The 12100-nt window shown below is 43.2% G+C and overlaps 1 protein-coding gene across 2 annotated transcripts in view; it reads right to left on the bottom strand.

The window, feature by feature from the left end:
- The window catches only part of PAPPA2 (pappalysin 2), a 294094-nt gene that overhangs the window by 63968 nt on the left and 218026 nt on the right, over positions 1-12100 (bottom strand). For both annotated transcript variants that reach the window (XM_084865191.1, XM_084865192.1), the window contains exon 15: positions 2886-3057. In XM_084865191.1, coding sequence (XP_084721317.1) covers positions 2886-3057 — 172 coding nt within the window. The remainder of the gene's footprint in view (positions 1-2885; positions 3058-12100) is intronic.

Below are 12100 nucleotides of genomic sequence, written 5' to 3'. Positions count from 1 at the left end.
TGTCATCTCAGTTGAGGATGGGGCACAATATCTAAGGACAGTTGAGAATTAATATTATCAGGATACTTCTCAGATAATTCCTATCAGGCGCTTTCCAAACCTTGTGGTTCAACTTCAAAGGTTCAAGCCCTCTCCTTGGGCATTGGCTCTGCAGGGTAGCCCTAGAGTTTATCATCCCCAAGTTAATGAAGAAAGAGACACTGACTGAGCACCTGGAAGGCCAGGCTCTGTACTAGATTTGGGTAAAAACACCCTCAAGGATCAAAATCTACCAGCAGAGCAAATCACAGGTTGGTCCAGTGGCTCAGAAAACACCTGAAGGAGAAAGAATGGAAAGAAGGAGAAGGAAGGAGGTACAGAAGGAAAATGGAGAGATACACTTTTATTGGTTATATCCTACTCCCTTCTAAGATGAATCGAGAGAATATAATCCAAAGAATGCAAACAATGAAAGAAGTAGAAAATGGGAACCATACAGAAAGGACATATATAAAAACAACAGCGATGTCAGATATGGACCTTTTCTATGGTGGTGAGGCAGCACAAAGGGGTGAGAGGGGGGACTGCCCATCCTTGTGCTGAGGGAGGTGACACAGGAATTGACCTTTGAGTAATGAGCTGGACTTCCCAGCAGCAGAGGGGGAGAGGGAGAAGAGAAAAAAGTGTTTAGAGTGAGGGGAACAGACTGAACAGGGCTTGAGAGACCTGGGAGCTCAGGGCATGTTTTGGAAAACACACAGCTGACACTCTAGCCAAAGGGTTACCAAAGGCCAAAGAGAGCGAGTGGGAGGGATGATTTTGGGGATCAGCCAGGAGGCCACGGTGACCAAAGCCAAAGGTAAAATGACTAGTGAAAGCACCTGTCACCCCTGACACCCACTCCTGGCTACCAGCTCCGCCCTGCTTCCCAATGTTTCCCTGTTGCCTGCCAGGAGGACCCAATTCAAAGCCAGACACATTTTTCTGTTTAGTTTCAGTTCTTGTGTCAACAAAAAGCAAATATCCCCACTGTCTTGTGATCACGAGCCGGGATTGTATAATTTCCACAGTGGGGCCAGTCTGTGTGTGTGTGTGGGGGGGGGGGGGGGCGGCGGGGTGTCTGGCTGGAGAGCTGACTCCACCATATGGTTGGTGAAGGGCAAGCTCCCAACCCAGATGCTGTCCCACACACACTACAACCTGGATGCCTGGCTCAAATCACAATGATCACTCAAAGAATACCTCCCAAACTCTGCATATATTGCCTGGTTTTTCTCCTGGCTTCATTAAGTACTGTCTATATTTGTTTTGAATTTGCTCTTAATTTTAATAACTTGCAAAGCCTGTCTTCTCTTCTTCCCCTCCTTACCTATCACAAAAATGTATCCAATCCTTAAATTCGCTTTGTTATTATTGTTCTTTTCATTTGTTCTCTTTTCTAGATCAAGTTAAGCTGGGTTAAGAATGAGTGGATGATGCCGAAGCCGGTTTGGCTCAGTGGTAGAGCGTCGGTCTGCAGACTGAAAGGTCCCAGGTTCGATTCCTATCGAGGGCATGTACATCGGTTGCGGGCACATCCCCGGTAGGGGGTGTACAAGAGGCAGCTGGGTGATGTTTCTCTCTCATTGATGTTTCTAGCTATCTCTCTCCCTTCCTCTCTGTAAAAAATCAATAAAATAAAATAAAATAAAATAAAATAAAATAAAAGAATGGGTGGGTGATAAGAGCATCATATCACCAAGGCATCATAGACCACGGATAGTCTCAAGATATATTGAAACTGTTTCTCTCTAAGCAGATCCTAAGCCACCCGAAGCCAATGACTATGTCTCTAAATTCTGACTGTCCCTAAGCAAATGAATTTTCCATTGACCCACAACCTGCTGGCAATCAACTGGTACAAAATAAAAACAGAAACTCCTTCCTTCCAAACCACTGAAATCTGACTGCCCATCACACTCCCACCCTTCCTCCTCACACAGCATCTCTCCAGGTCTCTCCTAGGGCACTATCTTTGGCCTACTGCCTCCTTTCACCATCTCATATTATGGTTATGTCTTAATGGTTGATTTCAAGTTTAAATTTCTCTGCAGCAAACCAAAAGCTCTATAAAGAAAAAGTAGAAAATAACATTTTTCATTGAGAAGATAGCATCATGCTCATAATAATGGTAGCTTAATGGAATGCTCTGTACCTATCATTCTGCTAGCAGCTTTAAAACTATTTCCAATCAGTCATCATAATAACAAAATGACATAAAATCTTCTGTTCTAATTATTTTTAAAATGTGAGGACAAACTTTAAAAGGTTCCTTTTGTTTGCTGTTTTTATTTGAAATTACACATCTATTAAACAGTGGTGCCAAAATTTCATTCCAGATCTGTCTCCCAAGCTATGCTCTTACCTCCAAGTCACCTTGAAATCCTGGAAAGGGTGATGTGGTAGAAATTTGGACAATTCCGACAAGGCTAGAATCATGACATAATCCCCATCCCAGGAACTGAGGGGAAGAAGTCAGCTCTTTTCCTCCAGCCTTCTTGTAAGAGGACTGGGGTCAGACCATGGACCACAGATAAGTGGCTGCCCCCAGCTTGCCTGCATACTGTGGACAAGGCTCAACTATGGCAACTCATTTTGAAGGCCAGAAAAGAGGGAGAAGAATGGAACAGGCATTCCTATCTACTGCCCATCTGGAGAGAAACTGACACCCGGGTATGGGAACAGCACTGTCTCTTAGACACCTGCACTGCTGTAAAGCCTTGCTTCTCCTGGCTTGCTGGAGTCCTCATTTTTTCTTTCATCAGATCAATAAGCACCTGCCCTTCCTTGATGGGGCCAGAGAGAGGAAGATGAAGACCTTCTCTCCCCAGGAGTTCAGTCCTGATGACCATGGGTTTCCAACTCACCTGCATGGGCTTGAGGTACTGTCCACTGCTGGCCTGAAGGACAAACCCCCTTTGGCAGGTGATTGCGCACTCCATGTGACTTGGCCCCAAAGCGGTACAGTTCACCACATCTGTGTGCTCCAGCAGCAGTGGCGCACAGCTGCTCTGCTCCCCACAGGGCCGGTGGACACAGCTGAGTGACAGAAAGAGAAACATCTTAGAATAGCAAGATATTTTCTTGCTCTTGGTGCTGTTGGCAGTGATGCTAAATATTAGCCAAAATGACTACAGTGAATTTCATCATCATCAATTTGCTTTATTTTTCCCTGAACTGTGTTAGTGTTCAGTGACTTTTCTAAGAAGGTGGGAAAAAATGTCTTCGACTATGCACATAATGCCATGAAATAACTGAGAATTGATTTTAAAAGCACTGGTCCAAAAGAGATGAATTTAATCTGAACATGCTAAAGTTGCTGCTTGTAATCCTATGCCCATGGGACTGAAGTTATATGGCAGTGACATTCTCACTTCTATTACCTATACTTTTTAAGTATAGGGTGAAGGGATTGGAGTTGTATGATGTAAAGAAAGCCTTTAAGCCCTGGCTATTCCCTGCAATGTTGTGGTATACCTCATACACTCCATGGATCCCCAACAGAGAGAGAACTAAATTAGTTGGGGGAAGGGGTTAATTGTCAGGCGTTAATTGCATATGCAGTACAAGAAATACATCTTTGTCTCTGAGTCTCTATTCAACCTCTCAGGATAAGGTATCTGAAACCTGACTGTCCCTGGAGTCAGATCAGAACACCTCAATAGTAATGCTAAAAAACTCTATAAGTTCCATAGATGCTACATGCCCTGATGTCTACAAAACTTATTTCTTCAATGTGTTAAGTGGAAAGTACTGGAAAACAGAGTCATTAATGGTTGTGGTTCATGTCAGTTTCTGCAAGAAATTAATGTGAAATAGCACATGCTATTTTTCAACAACTCCATCCAATTATGCCATGTCATCATTGAGGACGAATAGGTGCTGAGATACAACACAAAACAAACCCTGTGAATGAGCTTCCTTCCATGAGAATGGGGTTCCATTAACTATAGTTGCTATAACTACCAGTGGGCAAAGTCTGTCCAGCATTGGCAAAAGGGAGGAAGAGTAAGACAGGGGAGCACAGACCAAGGGGAAAGTGACATGAAATAAAACCAAGACCAAAAAAATATAAACCACCAAACCCAGACCTGTTTATGAAGTGAGAAATAGTTTTAGGGCAGCTGCTGCAGATTCCTTCACTAGCTTATATTTCCATGTGCTTCCTTTTTAAGAAATTTGTTTTATGAGGACGGTGTTTGTCAGGTCGTTAGCTTCTGATGGCATCTGGTACCAATTGTAGACTTTTCTCCCTCACACCTCAACCCCAAAGCCCTTCTGTATTTCTCTTCCACTACAAACACGGCTCTTCTGAGTGAAGATGTGTTCTCCGTTTTCCCACCGCCCGCGCATGCTCCTCTCCACCTAATGCTACATAAGTTCCAATATCATAAAGATAATGCTAATAGTAAAAATTAGTCTTTAAAACTTCTCAAAAGCATTCTTCGTAGGGTCTTTGAACATGTGCTAATGACAGGGGCAACCATGAAACCTTACAATACCCCAGGGAGGGGCGGAGTTTGGTATTTATCTTGGTCTGACATATAAGGAAACTAAAGCTGTTTGGAGACTGGCTGCAAGCCACACAGCGAGTAGGAGGAAAATCCTCAGGCTGGATCTCAGAGCCCTCACTCTGGGGCCAGCCTAGACCACGAGGCCATCTCCCTGGGGGTGAGGCTGCTTCCCTATTGCTTTCTTCTCCATTCAAAAGCTAGCAGCACAGGCAAGGCAAGCCAAGGAGTGCCTCAGCAGGGTCGCCAGGGGGAAAGTATAGAATTTTTAACAGTACACCTCCCTTTTGAGCAGTTTTCTCTTAAATGAGAACAAATGGAATTGGCCACATTTGCCCAGCGTCCATGGACTGCAGGGTGCCTTGCTCAGTGTGTTTCCTCTTTTGGCAATAGAGCCTCAACCTTCCACCCACTTTTTCCAGATCTTTCTTCACACCTCATCACAACGTGTTCTTAGGTAAGTATATGATGAACCCAGACAGATGTGATTCACAGGTATTTCCATTTTAACAGGAGACAAGTTTTAAGCCAAAGGAATGAGTTTCTCATGATGGAATTTTGAGTCAGGAGGGCCTTAGAAATCACACTCCTCTGTAGACGGCCACCTACTGTGATCTTAGCTTTGCTTTTTGCCTCTCCACTTCTCTGGATAAGCTTCCCCTCTCTCTTCTGTCCTCACTCCCCAAAGTCATTATATGTGAGGGTTTAAAAAAATGCTTTCAACTGAAGAATCCCTATTTCAAATGTATTTAACCCTAGGCTGTCCTGCTCTTAAAACATCAGCTGCTTGTGGTCATCCAAGCTTAAACCCAGCACTGTCCTGCCATGATGATTGGTGGTTTTCCTTTGTTGGTTGGGTGAGTGCCACCTGTCCTTGGGAAGCCTTTGGTGGCACAGTTCCATAAAGGGGTGACCTTTGTATGTCATGAGGCAGGCTTTGTCAACCATAGTTGTACACTTCACTCAGGAAATGTTAAAAAATATATGGATGCCCAGACTTTGTCCCCTGGAGGTTTTCATTGTATAGGCCTGTGGTGGGATCCTGACATCCATGAGTTTTTGTTTCAGACTTTTGATGCTCACCAGGAGTAAAATGCAGCACCAGAAAGGCCTGGATATGTGTAACCTGAAAGATGTCAATACATCTATAGATGAAGACTATAAAATGACTGGGCTTATTCCAGGAGAAACTGACCCCACTGCTCAACCATTATGCTCTCATGTATTAAGCACAAATTATCACATAGAGGCCACCATATAGATCAAAAGCAGAAGACATTCCCCTGCTTTGAAGAAACTTTCAGTACAGCAGGAGAGAGAAAATAATTAAACTATGTGTTACTGATTATACATTCATGGCCATTCCAGAGAACATTTTATCATTGGATAGGACTTGATATCAATGAATGTATAGCACTGGGGAAAGCCAGAGAAATAATACCCTGAAATGTTGCCTCTGATGCTGTACAGTCAGAACACAGGGCAAGACAACACTCTCAAAATCACCATTTCCTCCATACCACTGAGAACTGGAGGTTTTTTGTGGGTTTGTTTGTGTTTGTTTGTTTTTACTGAAGAAAATTCAATATGTGTGGCTCTCTTAAATTTTGGCTAACAAATTTGGAGAATTTATACTGAAGGAAGTCAACATCTATATTTAAAGATAGACTAAGAGCACGTTCCTAAAGTTCTCCCCTGCAGTCCAGGGTTGGGTGAGGAACAGGGTGAGGCACCAGAGAGCAGGTAATATCCTCCACAGAAGGAGTGGACAGACTCACTAACAAATCTATCTTGAGCTGTCCCCCAGGGTATGCCAAACCAGGCACGTTTTTTCAGTTTTCCATCCCTTGAGGCCACTAGAGAGAAGTTGGCATAGCTTTCAGCCAAGGCCCACATTTGGGAAGCTGGGTAATTCCTATGAATGGTCAAAGGGCTGGCTGTTCTGCCCACAGTTTCTTTACAGCTTTGGCTCAAGGTTCTCCTAAGGAGCTGAGCCACCCTGAAAGTTCAGGAGGGTATGACAATATTCCAGAGTAAATCAGAATCAAGCTACATTTCTCCCAGGTGAGAATTGATGGAAGATTATGAACTAAAGACCCCATTTCTTAAATATAACTGCTGGGGTGGGGGCAGGGACAGGGAAGTAAACTTCAGCAACTTAAAGGAACCATAGCAAGTTTAAACTTAAATGGACCTTAATGGCAATTCAACCCAAATTCCTCTTTTTAAAGATAAAGAAACTGAGAGAAAAAGAAATGAGTTATTCTAGATCTTTCTACTGCACTAAGACTATAACAATAACAACAACAACAACAACAACAAAAAGCATTTAATTAAACTTTGGCTCAAAATCAGGATGACATCAGCTTATGAAAATTTTCTAGTCAATATCCTGCCTTCTCTTAGGCAGCCAGAGAAAGCTGACCACAATTTGATGTCTGGACTCCAGGCTAGCTTAGGAGAAACCAGCTGGCATCTGCACCACACTTTCTAAGGAAGAGCATGGTATGATGCAGAAAGCAGTAAACCCATGTGAGCTGGGGTCAGGTCTTGGCTTGCTGGTGCTTATCTCTATGACCTTGGGTAAATCTCTTAACTATTCTGGCCCTCTGTCTGCAAATTTGTAAAATAACAGGGTTGAAGTAGGTTCTCTTGAAGGTCCCTTCCAGCTCTAGCATGATATTTAATTTCATAGATGAGGTGATAGTGGTATTGGGGTGGGAGTACAGAAAACCATGAGTGGGCAGGATGTGGTGGAGAACCCGAAAGGGAGTTTCGCATGATCTTTCTTGCCCAGTAAGTTTCTACTCAGTGTCCATACTTTTCAGAACACACATTAAATACAAGATTGAAATTTCTTTATCCAACAAGTGCCACCATTGACCAAAGAGCTATGCCATTAGTTTTGGTAGAAACAGCTCTTTTAAGGTTAAATAGTAAAAGAGGATCAGATGTCTCTCCATTTCTTCACTGTGTTTTATTGATTCTATTGAAATAAAAGGGTGTGGGCTAAAAAGGAATGTATGCTCTGGATTTGGCAGCAGAGGGTGAACAGAATGTGGAGAGGACTGGAAGAGACAAAGTCCTCATTAATCTTCTCACCCCCAACAGCAAAACCAAATAATAATGATAGCATCCATCCTTAGAGAGCTTTGCTGTTTCTCCAAACCAATGCAAAAGGAGATGGCCTCTGCTCTGGCTCCACATTCTGCCTCCTCCTTACTCTGGCCCTGTCTTTTTGTAGGACAGGGACTATCAGCCTCCTTAGGCTGAACAATACTGGTACTTTGAGGGGTCTCACTCAAGGATCATACCAACTGGGAAGGGAAAATTAATTCAAGTTCTTTGAAGATTCTCATCTGAGAGCAGACTCTCAGTAGGAGCTCTTAGTCTTCCCTCATGACAGAAATGGTGAATTATTGCACAAAGCAGACTTCTCTTTTCGTTCCTATATATCCCAAGAAAGTGGAGGTTTCTCCTGCCTCTATTGAAGTCTCTACCCCGAAGTTGGCCCCTCAAAATATCCCTATAGGGAGATGTCCATCTCTTTCTAGAATGTGACCAGTTTGTAAGTCCAGGACTGGACTCTGGTGGCCCCAGTACTGGGTAATTTGCTTTGCTCACTTCTAATTCTGGGCCCAGTTCTTACCATGCTTGGTTGTAACACTAGCAGTCCCATCCAAATGCCCCCTGTCCTTCTAAAGAGAAACAGATTTATATCACCCAGCCAAAAGCACTCTCTTTCAAAAGCCCCATGTCACCAAGTTCCAGAACCCATGATGTTAATGTAGACTATAAAATATGTGGAATATCAAAGGAAGAGTCAAAACAATTGCTGGCTAACCCCCAGGGAATGTGCTTCTTAGCATGCCCTAGGGAAGCAGAATCGCCTATCAGAAACAATAACAATGACTTTATATGCACACTTTTTTTCCTGCAGTTTGCAAGGGCAGCAACGCTTTCCACATGGGGCATTTTCTGTGATCACTGCAGCCCCCACCTGACTGCAGTGAGGACTCCTCTCTACCTGTTATCCATCCCTTGGTATAAATTAAACTATTGGTTCAGTAGTGACACTTCCCCAGCTACATTCATCGGTCAAGCCTAGGGAATTGTGAAAGGTGGAGTTAAGTGAGGGAACACGCAGTCCTGTGAATAAAGTTAATGGGCAGGAGCTTCTATTTGTGCTGTTGCTAGAACAGTACCTATGGGGCAGAAAGAAGGAGTAGTTGGCTTCTCATCAACTATATGTAAGTTGAGGGCTCGATGATTTGCAAGCCAGCACCTTGAAAGAGCTCCAAATTTACCTATAAAAGTAGAATCTGAAACACATGCAGGGCCCCTTTGGGACTCTCTCTCTCCTCCTTGGCTTCCTTTCCCCATAAAGTTTCTGGACTCCCCAACAGAAGCTTCCCGTTGTTCCCATCATCTTGTAATCCCAGAATTTGTCAGTCCTCAACTGACATCAGATTTGGAAGATTACTCCCTTCTGTCCTTTTGCTCTTCCTGGCACTCCAAGCCTTGCAACATCAACGGCTCACTTGCTTATGGAGAAATGAAGGCACGGGGAAGGGAAAGGACAATCCTAAAAGCATATGGTGAAACTAGATGGTGTAGCCAAAAGCAAAAGGCAGGGTCTGGGCACTGGGCTTGCTGCCACCCCATCACCACACTTCCTCTGCCTCCATGGTTATGGCTACACAGAACCAGACACAGCCCAAGCCGTTCCAAACAGAACTTATGGTCAAACCTGTCAACAGTGTCTGTCTCGTTGGCAGGCTGGCAAAATGACAGAACCCTAGAAATGTTTTTTTGTTTTTGTCTTCTGTGCTCTCTCCACCAGCTGCCAGGAAGAGAGGCCACAAGGACAGGCTAGATCTGAGCAAAACTGGAAAGCAGATGGCATTTTAAACTCATTTCTGTCCAGCATCACTTTCTCTGCTTCTGCTCCCCTAAACTGCCCAATGCCTACACTAGGTTGCATTCCAGCAGGGTCCTGGTTTGTTTTTGAATTGTGAAGGCGTACAAGAGAATATTCCTGGTATAAATAGGTTGATAATGACTTAGAACATTTCAATTTCTATCAAAAAAGTTATTTGCAATTTTAAAAAGGCCTGTACAGATGGTCCAGACTTGAAAAAAAACCTCCTAATTTCTGAAACTGAGATAAGGCATTGGAAAGTCACTGTTTCAAAGTCATTGTATTGAAACCAACCAATTCCTTAGAGGGAGACACCAACCCCAAGTTTCCCAAAACTGTCTATGCCTGTTTCACTCAAAAGCTGTCACTCAACTGGTTCTTAGAATATATCCCACTAGGAGCCATCTCAGATAACATTTTAATAAAGGCTATCCTATATAATAAAGAGCTAATATGCAAATGGTCATTGCGCCCTCGGGCTCTTGTGCTGGGGGTTGGGAGGGAGAGGGGCTTGAAGGAGACCTGAGGCTGCATTCCCTACCGATGGGGTTGGGGCTGGCCATTTCTGGGTCCCACGCAATTCAAGGTGCGAGTGAATGGGCAGGGACTTGGCTCTGGATCCCATGGCACACCCCAGACTGACAGGAGGGAGATTTTCATATATATTTTATTAATTTTCTTTAACCTCTGACACTTCTATTATAGAGATAGGGCAAATAGTAATATTAAAATATTTCCTCTAATTCCCTTTTAATGTGCACAAATTTTGTGCACTGGGTCACTAGTTTCTATAATAATCTATTCATAGTCCAATAATTGCCTAAATGAGATCGTGTCCATGACCTTTTGTTGTTGTTGTTGTTCCTCTATAACCCTATGAGAACAAATAGTTGAAAAGACTCAAACAGCTCACTCACTGTGCCTCCCCAAGCAGACCATCAACCACCAGGCCATCTATCATGGAGGAGGACACTGAATCCTCTTCAGTGAATTCTCCTCCTTCTCCCTCATTATATGGACAAGTCATTCTGGGAAAAGGAAGTTGGGCAAGAAACCCAGAGAACAACTGAGCAGCTATAATTCTTTCCTTGCTTAAGAAACAAAAACAGATTCAATGTTAATTTGCTAAACTACTTTGGGGAAGAAGATAATCAAATGAGTAGAAATGCAATACATATTTCATTTCTACAGTGGCTTTCCCAGCAGAGCAAGAGAGAACACTTCCCACCATCCCAAAGCATTCAAAGGAAATCCTCTCCTAAAAACAAAAGTTGAAGAACCAGGGAATGAGCAAATGTTTTAACATGTGTCCCTAGCAAAAGGAAGGAAGGAGCCCTTCACTTTGTGAGGCTATCAAGAGGGAGGTAATCTGAATGTTCTACATGGGACAAGTTGGGGAGGAGAAGCCTGGCAGGGCATAGCAGCCTGATCCAGGCAAAGGAGGAAGGGAAATTGCTGGCATTTCAACTCTGAGCTCCCAATAATTGAAGCACAATAGGAACTGGTAAAGCAGCAGCAATGAGGGTTATAGGGAATAATGAAGCATAAAGCAAAATGACAGATAATAGAGATGGAATGATCCTGTTACCAAGACCAGGCTCACACACTGATTATAGCAGGGACGAAATGCCAAGGCACTGAGCTGTTTTCTGGCCACAGGCCTCTGGACTGCGACTCAGAGGCCTTACAGTCCAGCCCCAGGCCTACCCCTGAACTGCAGCATAAACAAGAAGGGACATTTTCATACCTGAGTACAGGTCTACAAGAGAATACTTCCTCTCCCAAATTCTTTGGAATTCCTAAAGTCACAGAAAGGAAGTTCTATGGGAAAGTTGCTTTCCTTTCTACCACATCCCTCCATCCCCAACCAAAATCTATAGTGCCTTTCCCAGCAGCAAACTCCTGTGGTTTCTCCATGTACGATGGAAGGTGACCCAGAAATCCTCTGTACTTGACTTAGGGATACAGAGGCTCTGTCTTCTCAGTCAGAAGATCCACCTTTTCAAGAAGATGTTTCTCAGGCTAAAGACATCGTTTGTGGCACATCACAGGGGTTCCATGTAAGAGGGCTCTGAAGAGGCAAGGCAGGTGGGGTAAGTCAGCCTCAGCTGACATTAATCCTGCTTACTCTAGTTCATACATTGCCAATGGAAAATTATTGAGTTCTTGGTGATCGCTAACTGTTGTTGCTTTCCTAAGTATTATTTATTTTTTGCAGTCCCTGCTTCAGGAAACAGAACTTGAAGAACAGTGCCTAAACTAACGTACATGCGTGGAAATTTACAGGTGGTCCCTGAGCATCCAAACCAAACAAGATCTATATTATGCTTTGATTATTCAGTTTTTAAATTACAGATCATCTTCCCTGCACCAACAAAAACAAAACAAAACAAAAACAAAACAAACAAAAAATCACAACATAGCAGGTATGTTAATAATGTGTATATGCATTTTTGTTACATATACAAGCGTTAGAAGCTGAAATCCAATATTATGATGATGATGATGTCCACAATGATAGCCTAATAGTAAGGGTTTTTAATGTATAAGGTAAATTTGTTTAAAAATTATTGCCTTTAAAACAGAATCATACAAGAACACACTGTGTGTGTTTGTTACCTTCTTCTTGACTCAGAGACAATTGTTCCCT

This window comes from Pipistrellus hanaki (assembly GCF_964339955.1).
Source record: "Pipistrellus hanaki genome assembly, chromosome: 18".
Lineage (NCBI taxonomy): Eukaryota > Metazoa > Chordata > Mammalia > Chiroptera > Vespertilionidae > Pipistrellus > Pipistrellus hanaki.
The sequence above is the reverse complement of the archived record's forward strand: the minus strand, read 5'-3'. Positions and strand labels throughout refer to the sequence as shown.